Consider the following 20,824-nt stretch of genomic DNA (forward strand, 5'->3'; position numbering starts at 1 on the left):
ACAGCAGAAACATGAGAAGGTGATACTAGTAATTCCTCACTCAGGTAATGGCGAACCTTCATTCACTGCGGTTCTATAAAACTAGAACTCGTTTTCAGTGCAGACATTGCCATTTTTCCCACCGTCTAACAGCAAAATACTGCAGGAAGCAATGAGCCAGGGCTGCTTCTTATTGGCAATGTGTGCGTGAAGCACCAAAAGTTGGTTCTTATACAGGTAAAAGCCAGTAAATTAGAATATTTTGAAAAACTTGATTTATTTCAGTAATTGCATTCAAAAGGTGTAACTTGTACATTATATTTATTCATTGCACACAGACTGATGCATTCAAATGTTTATTTCATTTAGTTTTGATGATTTGAAGTGGCAACAAATGAAAATCCAAAATTCCGTGTGTCACAAAATTAGAATATTGTGTAAGGCTAATACAAAAAAGGGATTTTTAGAAATGTTGGCCAACTGAAAAGTATGAAAATGAAAAATATGAGCATGTACAATACTCAATACTTGGTTGGAGCTCCTTTTGCCTCAATTACTGCGTTAATGCGGCGTGGCATGGAGTCGATGAGTTTCTGGCACTGCTCAGGTGTTATGAGAGCCCAGGTTGCTCTGATAGTGGCCTTCAACTCTTCTGCGTTTTTGGGTCTGGCATTCTGCATCTTCCTTTTCACAATACCCCACAGATTTTCTATGGGGCTAAGGTCAGGGGAGTTGGCGGGCCAATCTAGAACAGAAATACCATGGTCCGTAAACCAGGCACGGGTAGATTTTGCGCTGTGTGCAGGCGCCAAGTCCTGTTGGAACTTGAAATCTCCATCTCCATAGAGCAGGTCAGCAGCAGGAAGCATGAAGTGCTCTAAAACTTGCTGGTAGACGGCTGCGTTGACCCTGGATCTCAGGAAACAGAGTGGACCGACACCAGCTGGACTGCTGCTGAGTGGTCCAAAGTAATGTTTTCTGACGAAAGCAAATTTTGCATTTCCTTTGGAAATCGAGGTCCCAGAGTCTGGAGGAAGACAGGAGAGGCACAGGATCCACGTTGCCTGAAGTCTAGTGTAAAGTTTCCACCATCAGTGATGGTTTGGGGTGCCATGTCATCTGCTGGTGTCGGTTCACTCTGTTTCCTGAGATCCAGGGTCAACGCAGCCGTCTACCAGCAAGTTTTAGAGCACTTCATGCTTCCTGCTGCTGACCTGCTCTATGGAAATGGAGATTTCAAGTTCCAACAGGACTTGGCGCCTGCACACAGCGCAAAATCTACCCGTGCCTGGTTTACGGACCATGGTATTTCTGTTCTAAATTGGCCCGCCAACTCCCCTGACCTTAGCCCCATAGAAAATCTGTGGGGTATTGTGAAAAGGAAGATGCAGAATGCCAGACCCAAAAACGCAGAAGAGTTGAAGGCCACTATCAGAGCAACCTGGGCTCTCATAACACCTGAGCAGTGCCAGAAACTCATCGACTCCATGCCACGCCGCATTAACGCAGTAATTGAGGCAAAAGGAGCTCCAACCAAGTATTGAGTATTGTACATGCTCATATTTTTCATTTTCATACTTTTCAGTTGGCCAACATTTCTAAAAATCCCTTTTTTGTATTAGCCTTAAGTAATATTCTAATTTTGTGACACACGGAATTTTGGATTTTCATTTGTTGCCACTTCAAATCATCAAAATTACATGAAATAAACATTTGAATGCATCAGTCTGTGTGCAATGAATAAATATAATGTACAAGTTACACCTTTTGAATGCAATTACTGAAATAAATCAAGTTTTTCAAAATATTCTAATTTACTGGCTTTTACCTGTATGTCCTTATTTTTGCTTCTTGAATGGGAACTGCACTTTTTGTGGGGAATTTTGCCTATCATTCACAATTCCAATGCAAGACAAGAACACATTTTTTTTTTTTTTTTTGCATTCAAATTTGTAAAATACAAAGAAGCTAATGAAAGTCATCTATTGCGCCCATTAAAAACATCCCCAAAAAATGCTAACAATACTCCATTTATATTTCGTGATCGGAATATAAAGCAAGCGTTAGCGATATTGTTGTCAAAAGCGCTAACGCAAAGGAACTACTTTTAGCGGCGCCGCGATCACAGGGAGAAAACTGGCTTATGCAGCTATTGACACACTGAGCTGCTGAAAGTTAATTCTCGATTATAAATCATGCCTCTCACTTGTATAGTAGAAGGTGGTGGCCTTAAACCGAGAAATTGGTCAACTTTGACATTCAACTTAGACCCGGAGATGTCGAGAAAGACACGAAAAGACGCTCGCTTGCGCTCATCTCTTTCTTTCTTTTTTACTTGCATGATTAATTCTCCATTTAAACGTGAAGATGTAAACATCTCATCAATTGGCACCCCGGTGAGAGCAGACATTGTACAGTAAGTGATTGTTTTATTAGGGAGTCCTTATACAATGGGACATAAGGACCTATTGAATTTGTAAGGTTTTATTATTCTTTATTCTTCCGCCGCCACTTTAAACTGTAATTTGACCCATTTAACATGCTTCAAAACTCACCATATTTGACCCACACATCAGGACCTGCGAAAATTGCCTTTTTTTTAAAAAACCGAACCACAAAACTCAAAATTGCGCTCTAGCGCCCCCTAGGAAAAAAAAAACTAGACTGCCTGTAACTCCCACTAGGAAGGTCGGAGAGACATGAAACAAAAACCTTTATATAGGTCTGACTTAGACCTAGATTTCATAATAGTATATTCTCGGGCAAAAATCAACAGGAAGTTGGCAATTCCCCCTTCAAGACAAAAAAGTACTAAAAACAGTAACTTTTGCCTCTTTGAGCTATATTTTGACCCCCTTAACATGCTTCAAAACTCACCAAACTGAACGCACACATCAGGACTGGCAAACATTGCGATCTAAAAAAAAACCTAACCCCAAATCTCAAAATTGCGCTCTACTGCAATTTTTTAATAAAACGCAAAAAAAAACTGCTCCTCTGAAGAAAAAAATGACAAAACTGCCTGTAACTCCCACTGGGAAGGTCGGAGAGACATGAAACAAAAACCTCTATGTAGGTCTCACTTAGACCTACATTTCATAAATTGACAACCCCCAGCAAAAATCAACAGGAAGTTTGCTATTCCCTCTTCAAAACAAATTTTTTGTAAAAACCGGTCACTTCTCTTCAAACATTATCTCCTCTGAGGGCGTTTGTCGTTTCAGCTTCAAACTAACACAGGAGAGAGATTGAACCCTTCTTAATAAAATTTATCGAAATAATTTTTCTAACTGCTCCGGTTTTTATTTTATGAGCCTTCAAAGAACCGCTGCGCTGATGCTGCTGCGCTGCTGTTTTCTCAAGATGGCTGCTTAAAAGCAGGAAGCACCAGCGTGCCCACACAATGCAGACAAGGTAGGTACACTAGACAAAAGTATTGGGACACTTCGGACTAAAAGTAGACATAAGTATTGGGACACTTGGGACTACAACTTGACAAACGTATTGGGACACTTAGGACTAGCACCTGCCAAATACGCGGGCCCGACCAACGCTGCTTGCAGCTTTAATTATGTCTGTAGTTTGTATTTCTTCTTTAGCATTGGATCTTTAGCAGTGGATCAGCTTATCACTCAGCTTCTAAAACTTGTAGGCCATCCTCCTTATATTCAGATCAAAAATATAAAGTTTGCATCATTAATTGTTCCAAAGTAGTCGTGGTTGGCGCTCATGATTAGCAGTGTTGTTGAAGGAAATAGCGAACGCTGTGATGCGCCTGTGAAATGAATGCGCCAATTTATGCTTAAAATGAGCAAAATATGTACATATTACATTATTATGAATGTGCCTGTTACTATATTACATACAAACTAAGCGTGTATATACATTGACGGAGGCTTTTAGATGTTTTTAGAACGCTTATTAGGCGGAATACAGCAAATCACAATACCTCCATGTCAGCTGACTCTTGCTAGCGTTTATTTACAAGTTAGAATACATAAAAAAGACAGAAAAAAATGTGTTTTCCTTACTTAAAGATTGTGAATGATAGACAAAATTCCCAAAAGAAGTGCAGTTCACATTTGAAAGTATTTCAAAAGTCTTGTTAGCGGGACAGGAGCTACACAGGTGAGAGAGGAGGAGACAATCATTGTGGTGGATGTTGCTTTGTTAGGGGTGCACTCACACTGCTCTACACGTCATCACTTCATCATACAAGCCATATTGCAAATTGCCCGACCCTGTTTGCTTTGAGTGGTTCTATGGTGCGAGGAGGCGGTTATCGTCCATAACTGGAGGGAGGAGGGAGCACAAGACAAGTCTATTTACGTGCATCTGCCCAGTGGACTTTGTGCAGTATTTCAAGTCTTTCTATGATGCAAGGTGGCGATAGTCATTAATAACTAGCAGAAGGAGCGAGTTCATTGATTAGTATACACGCCCAGGTTAGATTCTCTTGCATGAGCAATCAAGCCCAGGTGCACCTTTTCCAAGCGTGCCGAGACCAACAAACGGTTGCCTAAAAAGTGTGAGTGCACCCTAAGAGCCAACACAATACAATCAGCGTCACTGTTGGCGACCCGCTTTTAACCTAGCGATGAATATTTGGACTAATGCAAAGCGAGACACAATTGCTGCCCTCCAGTGGTGATTTTGGCAAACGCTACCATGCCTAAATTGGCGCTCATTCTGAGGTACGGGATCGATGGTGGTAGATTTTGGTTCCGACGAAGGCTAGCGATCGGAAAGGTTTTCCTTTGGGATGGATGCAAGAAACACACAAGAGTCCCATTGTGGTCTTGATCCCTGTGTACCTGCCTCTTGAGGCTGCTTTCAAAACATCACTCCTGTCCAAAGCCTTCCGTCTCCTCGATGGCGAACATCAGCTTCTCTTTCAGCTGCTCGTAGCTCTTGTAGGGCGGCAGGTCCAATCTGTTGAAACTGTAGCAAAGTTTAGGGCCAGGATGTAAGTAAACATGTGATCCATTTACACTGCAAAAACTGAAATCTAAGAAATGTCTCAAATAAGGCTGATATTTGCTTATTTTCGGTCTGATAAGATCATTCTTCTCACTAAGCAGATTTTATGTTAGAGTGTTTTACTTGTTTTAAGGGTTTTGGTCCAAAATGATCTCAGTAAGATATTACAGCTTGTAGCTGAGATTTGATGACCTACCGTATTTTCCGCACTATTAGCCGCACCTAAAAACCACAAATTTACTCAAAAGCTGACAGTGCGGCTTTTAACCCGGTGCGCTTTATATATGGATTAATATTACGATTCATTTTCATAAAGTTTCGATCTCGCAACTTCGGTAAACAGCCGCCATCTTTTTTCCCGGTAGAACAGGAAGCGCTTCTTCTTCTACGCAAGCAACCGCCAAGGTAAGCACCCGCCCCCATAGAACAGGAAGCGCTTCTTCTTCTACTGTAAGCAACCACCCGCCCGCGTAGAAGAAGAAAAAGCGCGCGGATATTACGTACGTTTCATTTCCTTTGTGTGTTTACATCTGTAAAGACCACAAAATGGCTCCTACTAAACGACAGGGATCCGGTTCATGAAAAGACGCAATCTCTCCATCCGCACACGGATTACTATTTCACAGCAACTGATATTCCTGTGAACCGCACTGTGGATACAACGGGAGCACGTACGGTGAATATTGGCACCACAGGGAATGAGAAGTCATCCTTCACTGTGGTTCTAGCTTGCCATGCTAATGGCCAGAAACTTCCACCCATGGTGATATTCAAAAGGAAGACCTTGCCAAAAGAGACCTTTCCAGCCGGCGTCATCATAAAAGCTAACTCGAAGGGATGGATGAAGAAAAGATGAGCGAGTGGTTAAGGTAAGTTTAAGTTAACGCGAAGAGGCCGGGTGGCTTTTTTCACGCAGCTTCGTCCATGTTGATATACGATTCCATGCGCGCCCACATCACGCTGGTTTTAATATATTATTAAAGTTTGACTGACCTATTTGACTGTTTTTTTGACATTCCTTTAGCGCAGTTAGATGCGGCTTACAACACGGGGCGGCTTATAGGTGGACAAAGTTTTGAAATATGCCGTTCATTGAAGGCGCGGCTTATAACCCAGGGCGCCTTATGGTGCGGAAAATACGGTAATCATTTCTTATTTCAAGCATGACATAAAAAATCATGACTTTGACACAATTGTGTCTCATAATTAAAACAGATGACGAGTGTACCACAATGCTACACTGCAACAACTTAATTCCTGTTCGATGGTTATCGCCACATTTTGTACGCTGGGGGAGAGGGACATAATGATTAAACCAATGCATTCTTCTGTAGATTCATTTCAAGTTTGCTTTCTCTAGAAGTCCATGCGGACGTCCATTATGGCACAACTACTCCAGGCATCATTGAACTTATCAATAAAATACTAGCAAAACAAATTCAGAACATTCAGAAAGAGATGATCATATGCTGTTTGTTGATCAACGACAATCAACTAATTGATTTGTTCATATTTGTAAAAGAAATAGGAACATTTATTTAAAAGCGCCCAATCCTGGTGTTGGCTTCACAGAAAGCCAAAGAACAAGCAAGTGGTAATTTATGAGGAAAGAGATTATTCTAGAATGTACCTAATGTCATAACTGGTTTTATTGATTATTGACTATTTTATTGATTATGGGACAAGCAGTAGAAAATGGATGGATGGTACTTTTTCGTCACTTATTGTTTGTCTTTGGTACACTAATGTGTTTATTACATTTTATTTTAGCAAAAATATATATCTATTTTTATATTGCTCTTTTTATCTTTGGTATGAACATTATTATGTAAATTCGAAGTTATTGTTTTTTGTTGTTGCTATTTTTGTATTACAACATTTTATTATTGATCATGTTGTACTGCATTGTAATCTTTTGTTTTGTGATGTTTTTTTGCCTGGACCCCAGGAAGAATAGTCTCCACTGCAGTGTAGCCTAATAGGGATCCTTAATAAACTAAACTAAACTAAGGAACCTCAAAGAGCAACATTTCTGTCCACCATGGTACAGTAACTTGGCATTGCACACACTGTAAATCAGGGGTGCTCATTACGTCGATCGCGAGCTACCGGTCGATCTCGGAGGGTGTGTCAGTCGATCACCAGCCAGCCATTAAAAAAATAGTCCTAAAAATGAGCGATCATAAATCTTCACTATGACGTCACTTTCGTCACTTGATTGACATTCACGGCACCCGAGGGTCTTCTGAGATGACGCTGGCTGCTGCCAGCTCATTAAAATTACCGACTGGAAGGCGAGAAACACTTTATTTCAACAGACTCTGGCGCCGTACCTGCCGTCAAAACTCCAAAGACTGACTGCACAGTTGCACAGTTGCGCTAACAAAACGAGTCTCAGAAAGCTGGCGTGCACAAGCTAGCAAGCTACGGAGTTTGCCGACAATGTATTTCTTGTAAAGTGTATACAAAGGAGTACGGAAGCTGGACAAATAAGATGCCAAAAACCAACCACTTTCATGTGGTATTGGACAGAAAGGAGGACTTTTTTCTCCTCCATTCGAAAATGCGGACGTTTTTAGCACCACTGTCTGATTCCAATCAATGCAAGTCATCAGAATCAGGTAATACACCAACTTATATTCTTGTCTTCATGAAAGAAAGGAATCTATATGTGTTAAACATGCCTGTATTATCTTTAAACACTTTTAACTTATTAACAATATTAACTATATGTGTTAAACATGCCTGTATTATCTTTAAACACCTTAACTTGTTCACAATATTAACTATATGTGTTAAACATGCTTGCATTATCTTTAAACACCTTTAACTTATTAACAATATTAACTATATGTGTTAAACATGCTTGTATTATCATTAAACACCTTTAACTTGTTAACAATATTAACTATATGTGTTAAACATGCTTGTATTATCTTTAAACACCTTTAACTTATTAATATTAACTATATGTATTAAACATGCTTGTATTATCATTAAACACCTTTAACTTGTTAACAATATTAACTATATGTATTAAACATGCTTGCATTATCTTTAAACACCTTTAACTTGTTAACAATATTAACTATATGTATTAAACATACTTGTATTATCATTAAACACCTTTAATTTATTAACAATATTAACTATATGTATTAAACATGCCTGTATTATCTTTAAACACCGTAACTTGTTAACAATATTAACTATATGTGTTAAACATGCTTGCATTATCTTTAAACACCTTTAACTTATTAACAATATTAACTATATGTGTTAAACATGCTTGTATTATCATTAAACACCTTTAACTTGTTAACAATATTAACTATATGTGTTAAACATGCTTGTATTATCTTTAAACACCTTTAACTTATTAATATTAACTATATGTATTAAACATGATTGTATTATCATTAAACACCTTTAACTTGTTAACAATATTAACTATATGTATTAAACATGCTTGCATTATCTTTAAACACCTTTAACTTGTTAACAATATTAACTATATGTATTAAACATACTTGTATTATCATTAAACACCTTTAATTTATTAACAATATTAACTATATGTGTTAAACATTCTTGTATTATCATTAAACACCTTTAATTTATTAACAATATTAACTATATGTATTAAACATGCCTGTATTATCTTTAAACACCTTAACTTGTTAACAATATTAACTATATGTGTTAAACATGCTTGCATTATCTTTAAACACCTTTAACTTATTAACAATATTAACTATATGTGTTAAACATGCTTGTATTATCTTTAAACACCTTTAACTTATTAATATTAACTATATGTATTAAACATGGTTGTATTACCATTAAACACCTTTAACTTGTTAACAATATTAACTATATGTATTAAACATACTTGTGTTATCATTAAACACCTTTAACTTGTTAACAATATTAACTATATGTATTAAACATTCTTGTATTATCATTAAACACCTTTAATTTATCAACAATATTAACTATATGTATTAAACATTCTTGTATTATCATTAAACACCTTAAATTTATTAACAATATTAACTATATGTGTTAAACATGCTTGCATTATCATTAAACACCTTTAACTTATTAACAAAAACATATATTTCATAAATAAGTAAATATAAATGATATATATGAATGAGGTAGATCCCCACGACTTGATCAATTGAAAAGTAGCTCGCCTGCAGAAAAAGTGTGAGCACCCCTGCTGTAAATGAAATAGTTTTTCTTTGGGGACTCACCACGTGTGACTTCTGGGAAGCCAGTTCTCTTTTCCCACCTTCTCAATGCAGAACTTTTGAGGGCCATTGCTTCCTATAAAGTGAGGTACACGCCTAAAGTCATGCAGTGTTACCAATTAGAGCTGGATTAAAAAAAAACAACCTCAAACTCTTTAAATTTAACGGAAGCTTTCATTATTGATATTAAAAGCAAACATAACGACAGGTCTGAATTTGCCTATTTATTTCATTATAGAAAATGCTCAGCACAAGTGTAACCAAAAAATCTAACAAAAATAAACACTCAAATAATAATAATAATAATAATATTACCCATGAGGTCAGCAAAGCCTCCTACAGGAAGGCGGCAGGTCCCGGTGACAAACTGCAACAGCCTCATCCTCTTCTCGTTGTCCATCTCTTTTATTAACTGCAGGGCGGGGAAATGATCCAAGATCAAGGACAGAACATTAGGTACACGAGGCAACAATCCACAGACAGGCAAAATAAGTGATGATGGGGTGAACACGAATAACAAGGTCATCTCTGTTCCTGACTTCCTTATGGTGTCGCTGCTGACCTGCCAGAACCACAGGATCTGCTTGCTGCCTCGAGGGTAATGTCGGTAGATGGTGTTTCTTTGCCAGTCTGCCAGGTCGATCTCCTGCATGCCACACAGCATCACCTGCAAGGACAAACCAGCACATCTCATCTAAAATAAATACATTTTGTTTCCTTAATTGTTAGGACCACCATGTATCGTGCAGAATGGATCAAATCCGATCTGGGTGTATGCGTTTGTACCTCCAGCTCTTTGGCGTCAAAATACTGCAGGTACTGCTGCGGGAGGACCTCATTGAAGCCTTCGAAGAACGCCTGTGTTTGCTCTTCTACGCCCCGAGACAGCCTCCACTCTGCTACCAACCTAAAAGCAATAACATACATTAAAAAAAAGACATTCAAGCACTTTTAAGATAAATGTTATAATCCATGTATTGAGATGTTCATTGATCATTACATGTGTGCAGAGGTGGGTAGAGTAGCCAGAAATTGTACTCAAGTAAGAGTACTGTTACTTTAGAGATTTATTACTCAAGTAAAAGTAATGAGTAGTCACCTAAATATTTACTTGAGTAAAAGTAAAAAGTATGTTGTGAAAAAACTACCGTACTCAAGTACTGAGTAACTAATGAGTAACATACACACACATATCATATATATATATATATATATATATATATATATACACATACATTGATATATACAGTATATCATTTATATTTATTTATTTTGCCGTTTTTGTTTACATGTTAAAGGTGTTTTAATGAATATACATGCATGTTTAATACATATAGATTCCTTTCTTTCATGTTGACAAGAATATAAGTTGGTGTATTACCTGATTCTGATGACTTGCATTGATTGTAATCAGACAGCAGTGCTTAACGTCCACGTTTTCAAATGCAGGAGAAAAAAAGTTCCTCCTTTCCGTCTAATACCACATGAAAGTGGTTGGTTTTTGGTATCTTATTTGTCCAGCTTCCATATTCGTTTTCACACACTTTACAAGAAATACATTGGCGGCAAATTCCGTAGCTTGCTAGCTTGTTTGCGCTGGCTTTCGGAGACTCTTATTTTGAAAGCGCAGGCGCGATGGAGCGGCACTTTTATTGTGAAGACAGGAACTGTGCAGTCAGTCTTTAGGCTTTTGACGGGATGTACGTTTGAAATAAAAAAGTGTCTTTTTTCCTTCACACTTTTGATTGATTGATTGAAACTTGTATTAGTAGATTGCACAGTACAGTACATATTCCGTACAATTGACCACTAAATGGTAACACCCCAATAAGTTTTTCAACTTGTTTAAGTCAGGTCATGTGACCGCCTGGCTCTGTTTGATTGGTCCAACGTCACCAGTGACTGCATCTGATTGGTGGAACGGAGTCAAACGTCACTAGTGACTGCATTTTATTGGTGGAACGGAGTGAAACGTCACCAGTAACGCAGGCACTTTGAAGGTCTGTCTGACAGACCAAAACAAACAAAGCGTGCATTAACAGATCGATAAAAATTAGTAGCGAGTAGCGAGCTGAATGTAGATAAAAGTAGCGGAGTAAAAGTAGCGTTTCTTCTCTATAAATATACTCAAGTAAAAGTAAAAGTAAGTTGCATTAAAACTACTCTTAGAAGTACAATTTATCCCAAAAGTTACTCAAGTAGATGTAACGGAGTAAATGTAGCGCGTTACTACCCACCTCTGCATGTGTGTCACCATGGTCAATAAATGGATTTAAATAAAACAAAAAATAATACAATAAATAAAAATAAAAATAGATGCATTTCTTCATACATTGTAAAATTATTGTTAATTATAGTTTATTAATTTAAATAAAATTGGAATATAACCTTTTGGAAAATCAAGTAAAATTCAGAGTCAGACAACGACGATGATGCTGTGACAGAAATAGCATTTTTGTTGTGTTATTTATCTGCACATTGTGCAATCGTTTAGTGCGCAATATGTATCATTTATTACTTATTTTTAGTTTTTCATTACATTTGACTTTTGTTACTGTATGTCAAAATTTGACTTCGTAAAACACTCAGAAAAGGGAATAAAATAACAGTGGCTGCATGGCCATCATCAAGAATAAAGATGGTGTCTTTGAACATGTGGAAAGATCTGCTCTGATGGTTAGGTCCATCAGTGCTAAATATTATAAACTTATCACTTTCCTCTGGCACTGTTCCCCTAGCATTCAAGAAAGCGGTTATTCATCCTCTGCTCAACAGACCTAACCTTGATCCTGACCTCATGGTAAACTACCGACCGGTGTCCCACCTTCCCTTTATTTCGAAAATCCTCGAAAAAATTGTCGCACAGCAGCTAAATGAACACTTAATGTCTAACAATCTCTGTGAACCTTTTCAATCCGGTTTGAGGGCAAATCACTCTACGGAGACAGCCCTCGCAAAAATGACTAATGATCTACTGCTAACGATGGATTCTGATGCGTCATCTATGTTGCTGCTTCTTGATCTTAGCGCTGCTTTCGATACCGTCGATCATAATATTTTATTAGAGCGTATCAAAACACGTATTGGTATGTCAGACTTAGCTTTGTCGTGGTTTAACTCTTATCTTACTGACAGGATGCAATGCGTCTCCCATAATAATGTGACCTCGGACTATGTTAAGGTAACGTGCGGAGTTCCTCAGGGTTCGGTTCTTGGCCCTGCACTCTTTAGTATTTACATGCTGCCGCTAGGCGACATCATACGCAAATACGGTGTTAGCTTTCATTGTTATGCTGATGACAGCCAACTCTACATGCCCCTAAAGCTGACCAACACGCCGGATTGTAGTCAGCTGGAGGCGTGTCTTAATGAAATTAAACAATGGATGTCCGCTAACTTCTTGCAACTCAACGCCAAGAAAACGGAAATGCTGATTATCGGTCCTGCTAAACACCGACATTTATTTAATAATACCACCTTAACATTTGACAACCAAACAATTACACAAGGCGACTCAGTAAAGAATCTGGGTATTATCTTCCACCCAACTCTCTCCTTTGAATCACACATTAAGAGTGTTACTAAAACGGCCTTCTTTCATCTACGTAATATCGCTAAAATTCGTTCTATTTTATCCACTAGCGACGCTGAGATCATTATTCATGCGTTCGTTACCTCTCGTCTCGACTACTGTAACGTATTATTTTCGGGTCTCCCTATGTCTAGCATTAAAAGACTACAATTGGTACAAAATGCGGCTGCTAGACTTTTGACAAGAACAAGAAAGTTTGATCATATTACGCCTATACTGGCTCACCTGCACTGGCTTCCTGTGCACTTAAGATGTGACTTTAAGGTTTTACTACTTATGTATAAAATACTACACGGTCTAGCTCCGTCCTATCTTGTCGATTGTATTGTACCATATGTCCCGGCAAGAAATCTGCGTTCAAAGAACTCCGGCTTATTAGTGATTCCCAGAGCCCCAAAAAAAGTCTGCGGGCTATAGAGCGTTTTCTATTGGGGCTCCAGTACTATGGAATGCCCTCCCGGTAACAATTAGAGATGCTACCTCAGTAGAAGCATTTAAGTCCCATCTTAAAACTCATTTGTATACTCGAGCCTTTAAATAGCCCCCCTGTTAGACCAGTTGATCTGCCGTTTCTTTTCTCCTCTGCTCCCCTATTCCTTGTGGAGGGGGGAGGGGGGGGGGGGCACAGGTCCGGTGGCCATGGATGAAGTGCTGGCTGTCCAGAGTCGGGACCCGGGGTGGACCGCTCGCCTGTGCATCGGCTGGGAACATCTCTGCGCTGCTGACCCGTCTCCGCTCGGGATGGTGTCCTGCTGGCCCCACTATGGACTGGACTCTTACTATTATGTTGGATCCACTATGGACTGGACTCTCACAATATTATGTCAGACCCACTCGACATCCATTGCTTTCGGTCTCCCCTAGAGGGGGGTGGGGGTTACCCACATATGCGGTCCTCTCCAAGGTTTCTCATAGTCATTCACATCGACGTCCCACTGGGGTGAGTTTTTCCTTGCCCTTATGTGGGCTTTGTACCGAGGATGTCGTTGTGGCTTGCGCAGCCCTTTGAGACACTTGTGATTTAGGGCTATATAAATAAACATTGATTGATTGATTGATGGTATTGCCAGTGATAAATAAGCAGCATAGTGGTCTCCTTATTCAGACTTCTTCCTCATTTGCAACTTCCAGTGTGCAAGAAAACCACACATTTTTTTTAAACATATATCAAGAAATGGTTCTATTTGATCTTTTCCTTCCTGTATTTCATATTACATTCATGTGCTCTGTGTACAGTGTGAGTGACTAAAGTGATCATTTTGGTATAGGTTTATGTATGTCAACACACACCTGATGTACTCTTCTTTGTTCTCCTCCGTAACTTGGATGTCTCCTCCTTCGGGTTTCAGGTCGTGGGTGGTGATTTCCCCTAAGATTTCCTTGTCGACACAGAAGAACATTTCCAAGCCGCACTCTTCGATGTTGTTGTCCCTAAGGGAACAGGGAGGACAATCACAACGCCGAACTATACAGTTTGGATAGCAACACAGATTTACTATCCAGTCAAAATTTCTCATCACAGACATTGTCAAAAGTAGAGATAGTACGATACAACTTTTTCACTTTTGATACAATGCCAATATTGGAGCGTTGCGTATTGGCCAATACCAATATTGATTTGATAAAACAGCAGGAATCATACATACTTTTATTATTTTGTATTATGGAATGTTAGAACAGAAAAGGCTTGATCAAGTGAATTTACTTAAACAGAACAATAGTAGGTATGAATAACACTAACCTATTTATTATTAACTATCTGGAATGGACTTACCATGTCTGTAAATTGAGGTGGAATTGTAATTGTTTTTTGAGCTTAGTGGCCACAATGATTATATCGAGGTTAAACTCTTGACGCAGTGAGTTGAATGATGCAGACCCGTTTGTTACTGGATACTTTCTAATACACAATTGTCTTGGAGACTTTGTATTTGTAAGTAATATACAATTATGTTATTTAATACTTGTTTGTATTGACAAATGCCATGTTTTAGACTGCAATATTGTCCAATTAATGACACTTATTACATATTTCTAGCTTTTGTGCTATTGTGGGCTTAGCTGTTGTGTAGCTGCTTGCTCATAGTAGCCTATAGCGTACCATGTTTACCTTTTTTAAATTCAAAATACAAGAAAAGACCAACCTTGTGTGCTTATTGGAGGACATTTAGCGAACTGTCCTCCAACTGTCTGTGCAGCTTTGCAAAAGTAAACACGCTCTAAGACTCCTTGTATCGCGGCCTAATATCGGAGATTTAAAATGCACACCGATAGAATCGGATACTTGTTTTTTGCTGATATCGAACCGATGTTAATGACGGATTGAGACACCCCGAGTCTTTACATTTAAACCAATACCGGTGCTAAAATTTGTATTTTTAAAACACTGAAGAATGTAAAATATATTTTTTGAAATTTATACCGAGCTTTGAACAGAATAACAATTTAAATATTTCAATAAAATGAAAGTAATAAATGAACACATATGAAATAGAATCCAGAAACATATGGTCATAATTATCACAGCTAAACGAGCAGCAATACAGAACACAGAATGTGCAAAAAACAACCTGTTCGGGTTGAAGATTAGATTTTCAGAATGCGCCTCGATCGCTGTGACCCTGATTGTTGAAAGATGTTTGTGCGGTGTTGGACCTGAGAACTGCTGTTGGAGCGTTTAGAGCAGGGGTGCCCACACTTTTTCTGCAGGCGAGCTACTTTTCAATTGACCAAGTGGAGGGGATCTACCTCATTCATATACAGGTAAAAGCCAGTAAATTAGAATATTTTGAAAAACTTGATTTATTTCATTAATTGCATTCAAAAGGTGTAACTTGTACATTATATTTATTCATTGCACACAGACTGATGCATTCAAATGTTTATTTCATTTAATTTTGATGATTTGAAGTGGCAACAAATGAAAATCCAAAATTCCGTGTGTCACAAAATTAGAATATTACTTAAGGCTAATACAAAAAAGGGATTTTTAGAAATGTTGGCCAACTGAAAAGTATGAAAATGAAAAATATGAGCATGTACAATACTCAATACTTGGTTGGAGCTCCTTTTGCCTCAATTACTGCGTTAATGCGGCGTGGCATGAAGTCGATGAGTTTCTGGCACTGCTCAGGTGTTATGAGAGCCCAGGTTGCTCTGATAGTGGCCTTCAACTCTTCTGCGTTTTTGGGTCTGGCATTCTGCATCTTCCTTTTCACAATACCCCACAGATTTTCTATGGGGCTAAGGTCAGGGGAGTTGGCGGGCCAATTTAGAACAGAAATACCATGGTCCGTAAACCAGGCACGGGTAGATTTTGCGCTGTGTGCAGGCGCCAAGTCCTGTTGGAACTTGAAATCTCCATCTCCATAGAGCAGGTCAGCAGCAGGAAGCATGAAATGCTCTAAAACTTGCTGGTAGACGGCTGCGTTGACCCTGGATCTCAGGAAACAGAGTGGACCGACACCAGCAGATGACATGGCACCCCAAACCATCACTGATGGTGGAAACTTTACACTAGACTTCAGGCAACGTGGATCCTGTGCCTCTCCTGTCTTCCTCCAGACTCTGGGACCTCGATTTCCAAAGGAAATGCAAAATTTGCATGGTTGGGTGAAGAGTTGAAGGCCACTATCAGAGCAACCTGGGCTCTCATAACACCTGAGCAGTGCCAGAAACTCATGGACTCCATGCCACGCCGCATTAACGCAGTAATTGAGGCAAAAGGAGCTCCAACCAAGTATTGAGTATTGTACATGCTCATATTTTTCATTTTCATACTTTTCAGTTGGCCAACATTTCTAAAAATCCCTTTTTTGTATTAGCCTTAAGTAATATTCTAATTTTGTGACACACGGAATTTTGGATTTTCATTTGTTGCCACTTCAAATCATCAAAATTAAATGAAATAAACATTTGAATGCATCAGTCTGTGTGCAATGAATAAATATAATGTACAAGTTACACCTTTTGAATGCAATTACTGAAATAAATCAAGTTTTTAAAAATATTCTAATTTACTGGCTTTTACCTGTATATCTCGATATTTTGCCTCACTTGATGCATATAATCACAGCAGTATGATGATTCTATGTGTTTTGATTGATTGATTGAGACTTTTATTAGTAGGTTGCACAGTGAAGTACATATTCCGTACAATTGACCACTAAATGGTAACACCCCAATAAGTTTTTCCACTTGTTTAAGTCGGGGTCCACTTAAATTGATTCATGATACAGATATATACTATCAGATATATACTATCATCATAATACAGTCATCACACAAGATAATCACATTGTATTATTTACATTATTTATAATCCAGGGTGTGGAGGGGGGCGCCGGATGTAAGTGTCAAAAAGACAGCCAAAAGAGTTTGATATGAGAATAAATCTAAAGTTAAAATATAGGGTAGAAATGCACCCATTTGCAGGAAATGTAGTCTTGATTTTCAAAATGTTCTTTCAAGGCTTGCATGTCTACATTAAAACATTCTTCTTCATACTGTATTAATATATGCTACTTTTAAACTTTCATGCAGAGAAGGAAATCACAACTAAAAAAAATCACTATTTTTTTCATACGGTGTTGATGTGGAAATTTTTGCCTGGGCATTTTGATGGTGTGGGCATGTGGCACCGAACGGAGATAAGCGTCTCGACAGACATTACAATATTTGAACAATGATGACGAAAACTGTTTTCTCTGTCGTGTCCGTGTGTCGAAAATTGTTTTGCGCTTATTTTTTTATTTGATTTTGTGCGTGGCATATAATTGCTATGCGCAGAGGACGTTTGAGCAGTGCGCAATTGCACAAGCGCGCACCTTAGAGAGAACGTTGGTCACACGGCTGCGCTAGCATCACAGCTTACGTTAGCCATGCTGCTACCTCTCTGCTCAAGGAAGACGTATACGTATGTGACGTATGACGTGACAGTATGTGACGTATGACGTGACAGTATGTGACGTGTGTAAGAAGGTGCCCTTGCTGTCTGTGAGAGGGAGACACAGGAAAGAGTGAGAAGAGCCTGTCGTGTAATGCCAGCAGCTAAAAGCAACAGCGTGAGAATCCACAGACCTGTGGATGTGTTGAAGGTGTGCTGGAAAATGCGGAACGGAAATTAGGGAGCAGCAGAAAAGTGGAATGTATTATTTAAATAGGTGCGTTGGAAAACACGGAGCGGAGTTTTTTTTAAACTGGATCTGGATTGGCATTTTCCCATGCCTTGCCGATAAGCATTTTTTGGCAAATATCGGCGGCCGATCCGATCCAAATATCGGATCGGGACATCCCTAGTACCGTATTTTCCGCACTATTAGCCGCACCTAAAAACCACAAATTTACTCAAAAGCTGACAGTGCGGCTTATAACCCGGTGCGCTTTATATATGGATTAATATTAAGATTCATTTTCATAAAGTTTAGGTCTCGCAACTACGGTAAACAGCCGCCATCTTTTTTCCCCGTAGAAGAGGAAGTGCTTCTTCTTCTACGCCAAGGTAAGCACCCGCCCCCATAGAAGAAGAAGCGCGCGGGTATTACGTTTCATTTCCTTTGTGTGTTTACATCTGTAAAGACCACAAAATGGCTCCTACTAAGCGACACACTGTGGATCTAGCTTGCCATGCAAATGGCCAGAAACTTCCACCCATGGTGATATTCAAAAGGAAGACCTTGCCAAAAGAGAACTTTCCAGCCGGCGTCATCATAAAAGCTAACTCGAAGGGATGGATGGATGAAGAAAAGATGAGCGAGTGGTTAAGGTAAGTTTACGCGAAGAGGCCGGGTGGCTTTTTTCACGCAGCTCCGTCCATGTTGATATACGACTCCATGCGCGCCCACATCACAGATGGTGTCAAAAAACAAGTGAAGCACACAAATACAACACTCGCCGTCATTCCGGGTGGATTAACCAAAGAACTCCAACCGCTCGATATTGGTGTCAACAAGGCATTTAAAGCATGACTGCGAACGGCGTGGGAACAATGGATGACCGAAGGCGAACACACATTCACTAAGACAGGGAGACAGCGCCGGACGACATACGCCAACATCTGCCAGTGGATCGTAAATGCCTGGGCGGATATTTCGGTCTCAACTGTGGTCCGAGCTTTCCGGAAGGCAGGATTCACGGAACTGCTGGAAAAACAACAGCGACACTGACTCTGATGACTTCGACGAGACGGAGCCGGCCATTTTGGATCCCGTAATTCGCCCAACTTTTTAATTCGGACACCGTAGGAGAAGAATTCGAGGGATTTATGAATGAAGAATAACTTCAGAAAGTGAGTGTTATGTTTATTTTGTGTGTTGTGACATTAACGTTCGAGCAACATTAAGTTATTGCTATTGCTCTGCACTATTTTGAATTTTACTATGTTTGTGATTGCACATTTGCACATTACCGTACATTTTGGGAGTGAACAGAGTTGTTAGAACGCTGGTTTTTAATATATTATTAAAGTTTAACTGACCTATCTGACTGTTTTTTTGACATTCCCTGTAGCGCAGTTAGATGCGGCTTATAACACGAGGCGGCTTATAGGTGGACAAAGTTTTGTAATATGCCGTTCATTGAAGGCGCGGCTTATAACACGGGGCGGCTTATGGTGCGGAAAATACGGTACTCAGTTTTGAAAAATACTGTGAACAAAAACAGAACTTACTTGATCCACATGAGAGAGTTGTAGAACTCGGGATCGATGGACTCCAGGTCTTTGAGGGCTAAAGGCTTGTTCAGCATGCGCTTATAAAAGGGTAGCGAGAAACCCGTGTCGATGAACTTGCCGTGGAAGAGCGCCTAAAAAAAACACAGACCAGGAATTAGGTTGGGATTTTGTCCTCGTTAGACACACTAGTTCAGGGGTCGGCAACCTTTACCAGTCAAAGAGCCATTTTGACCAGTTTCGCAAATTATAGAAAACAATGGGAGCTGCAAATTATTTTTGAAATTTTAAATGAAATAACACTGCATACAAAGTTTTATTTTTGCTTTGAGCTATGTATAAACCAGGGGTCTCAGACACGCAGCCCACACCTTTATATGGAATTTGAAAGCTGGTGTGGCACGCGGGTTTCAAATGAATGGCGCTTGTCAGCGTTATGCATGTCGTGATGGTACAGCATATAGCACCCACTACAACCAGCGTGCCTGATCAGCCACACGTTGTATGGTGTTTCCGCTTGCTCACGTAGGTGACAGCAAGGCATACTTGGTCAACAACCACACAGGTTACACTGACGGTGGCGGTATAAAAAAAAAAACTATAACACTCTTACTAATAATGCGCCACACTGTGAACCCACACCAAACAAGAATGACAAACACATTTCGGGAGAACATCTGCACCGTAACACAACATAAACACAACAGGACAAATACCCAGAATCCCATGCAGCCCTAACTCTTCCGGGATACATTATACACCCCCGCCCACCTCAACCGACGCACAGAGTGATGTGTGAGGGAGCAGGGGGGGGGTTTGGTGGTAGCAGGGGTGTATAATGTAGCCCGGAAGAGTCAGGGCTGCATGGGATTCTGGGTGTTTGTTGTGTTGTGTTTATGTTGTGTTAAGGTGCGGATGTTCTCCCGAAATGTGTTTGTCATTCTTGTTTGGTTTTGGTTCAAAGTGTGGCGCATTATTAGTAAGAGTGTTAAAGTTGTTTTATATGGTCACCGTCAGTGTAACTGTGTGGCTGTTGACAAACTATGCCTTGCTGTCACCTACGTGTGCAAGCAGAAGATGTGTATAGTATAACAAGTGTTGGGCTGGCACGCTGTTAATACAGATTGTAGAGAGCGCCAAATTTGTACCATCATGGCACGCCCTTATTATAGCTGTAAGGGTGAAAATCGGCGAATATAAATCCCGGGAGTTTTCTGCGAGAGGTACTGAAATCCGGAAGTCTCACGGGAAAATTAGGGGGTTCAGCAAGTAAGCTGCTGAGCCGCATCAGAGTGATCAAAGAGCCGCATGCGTCTCCGGTGCCTCGGGTTGCCGACCCCTGCACTAGTT

The 20,824-nt window shown here is 39.6% G+C and overlaps 1 protein-coding gene across 1 annotated transcript in view; it reads right to left on the bottom strand.

Annotated features, from left to right (window-relative positions):
• Nucleotides 1–1,855: 1,855 nt before the first annotated feature.
• The window catches only part of itchb (itchy E3 ubiquitin protein ligase b), an 82,025-nt gene continuing 63,056 nt past the window's right edge, over nt 1,856–20,824 (bottom strand). Inside the window, exons 18-24 of the mRNA XM_061973696.2 lie at nt 19,475–19,608; nt 14,098–14,238; nt 10,002–10,122; nt 9,778–9,882; nt 9,531–9,627; nt 9,219–9,291; nt 1,856–4,920 (exon numbers count right to left, since the gene is read on the bottom strand). Of these exons, the coding sequence (XP_061829680.2) occupies nt 4,821–4,920; nt 9,219–9,291; nt 9,531–9,627; nt 9,778–9,882; nt 10,002–10,122; nt 14,098–14,238; nt 19,475–19,608 (771 nt within the window). The 3' untranslated portion in view covers nt 1,856–4,820. The remainder of the gene's footprint in view (nt 4,921–9,218; nt 9,292–9,530; nt 9,628–9,777; nt 9,883–10,001; nt 10,123–14,097; nt 14,239–19,474; nt 19,609–20,824) is intronic.

This window comes from Nerophis lumbriciformis, linkage group LG01 (genome assembly GCF_033978685.3).
Source record: "Nerophis lumbriciformis linkage group LG01, RoL_Nlum_v2.1, whole genome shotgun sequence".
In the NCBI taxonomy this organism is placed as follows: domain Eukaryota; kingdom Metazoa; phylum Chordata; class Actinopteri; order Syngnathiformes; family Syngnathidae; genus Nerophis; species Nerophis lumbriciformis.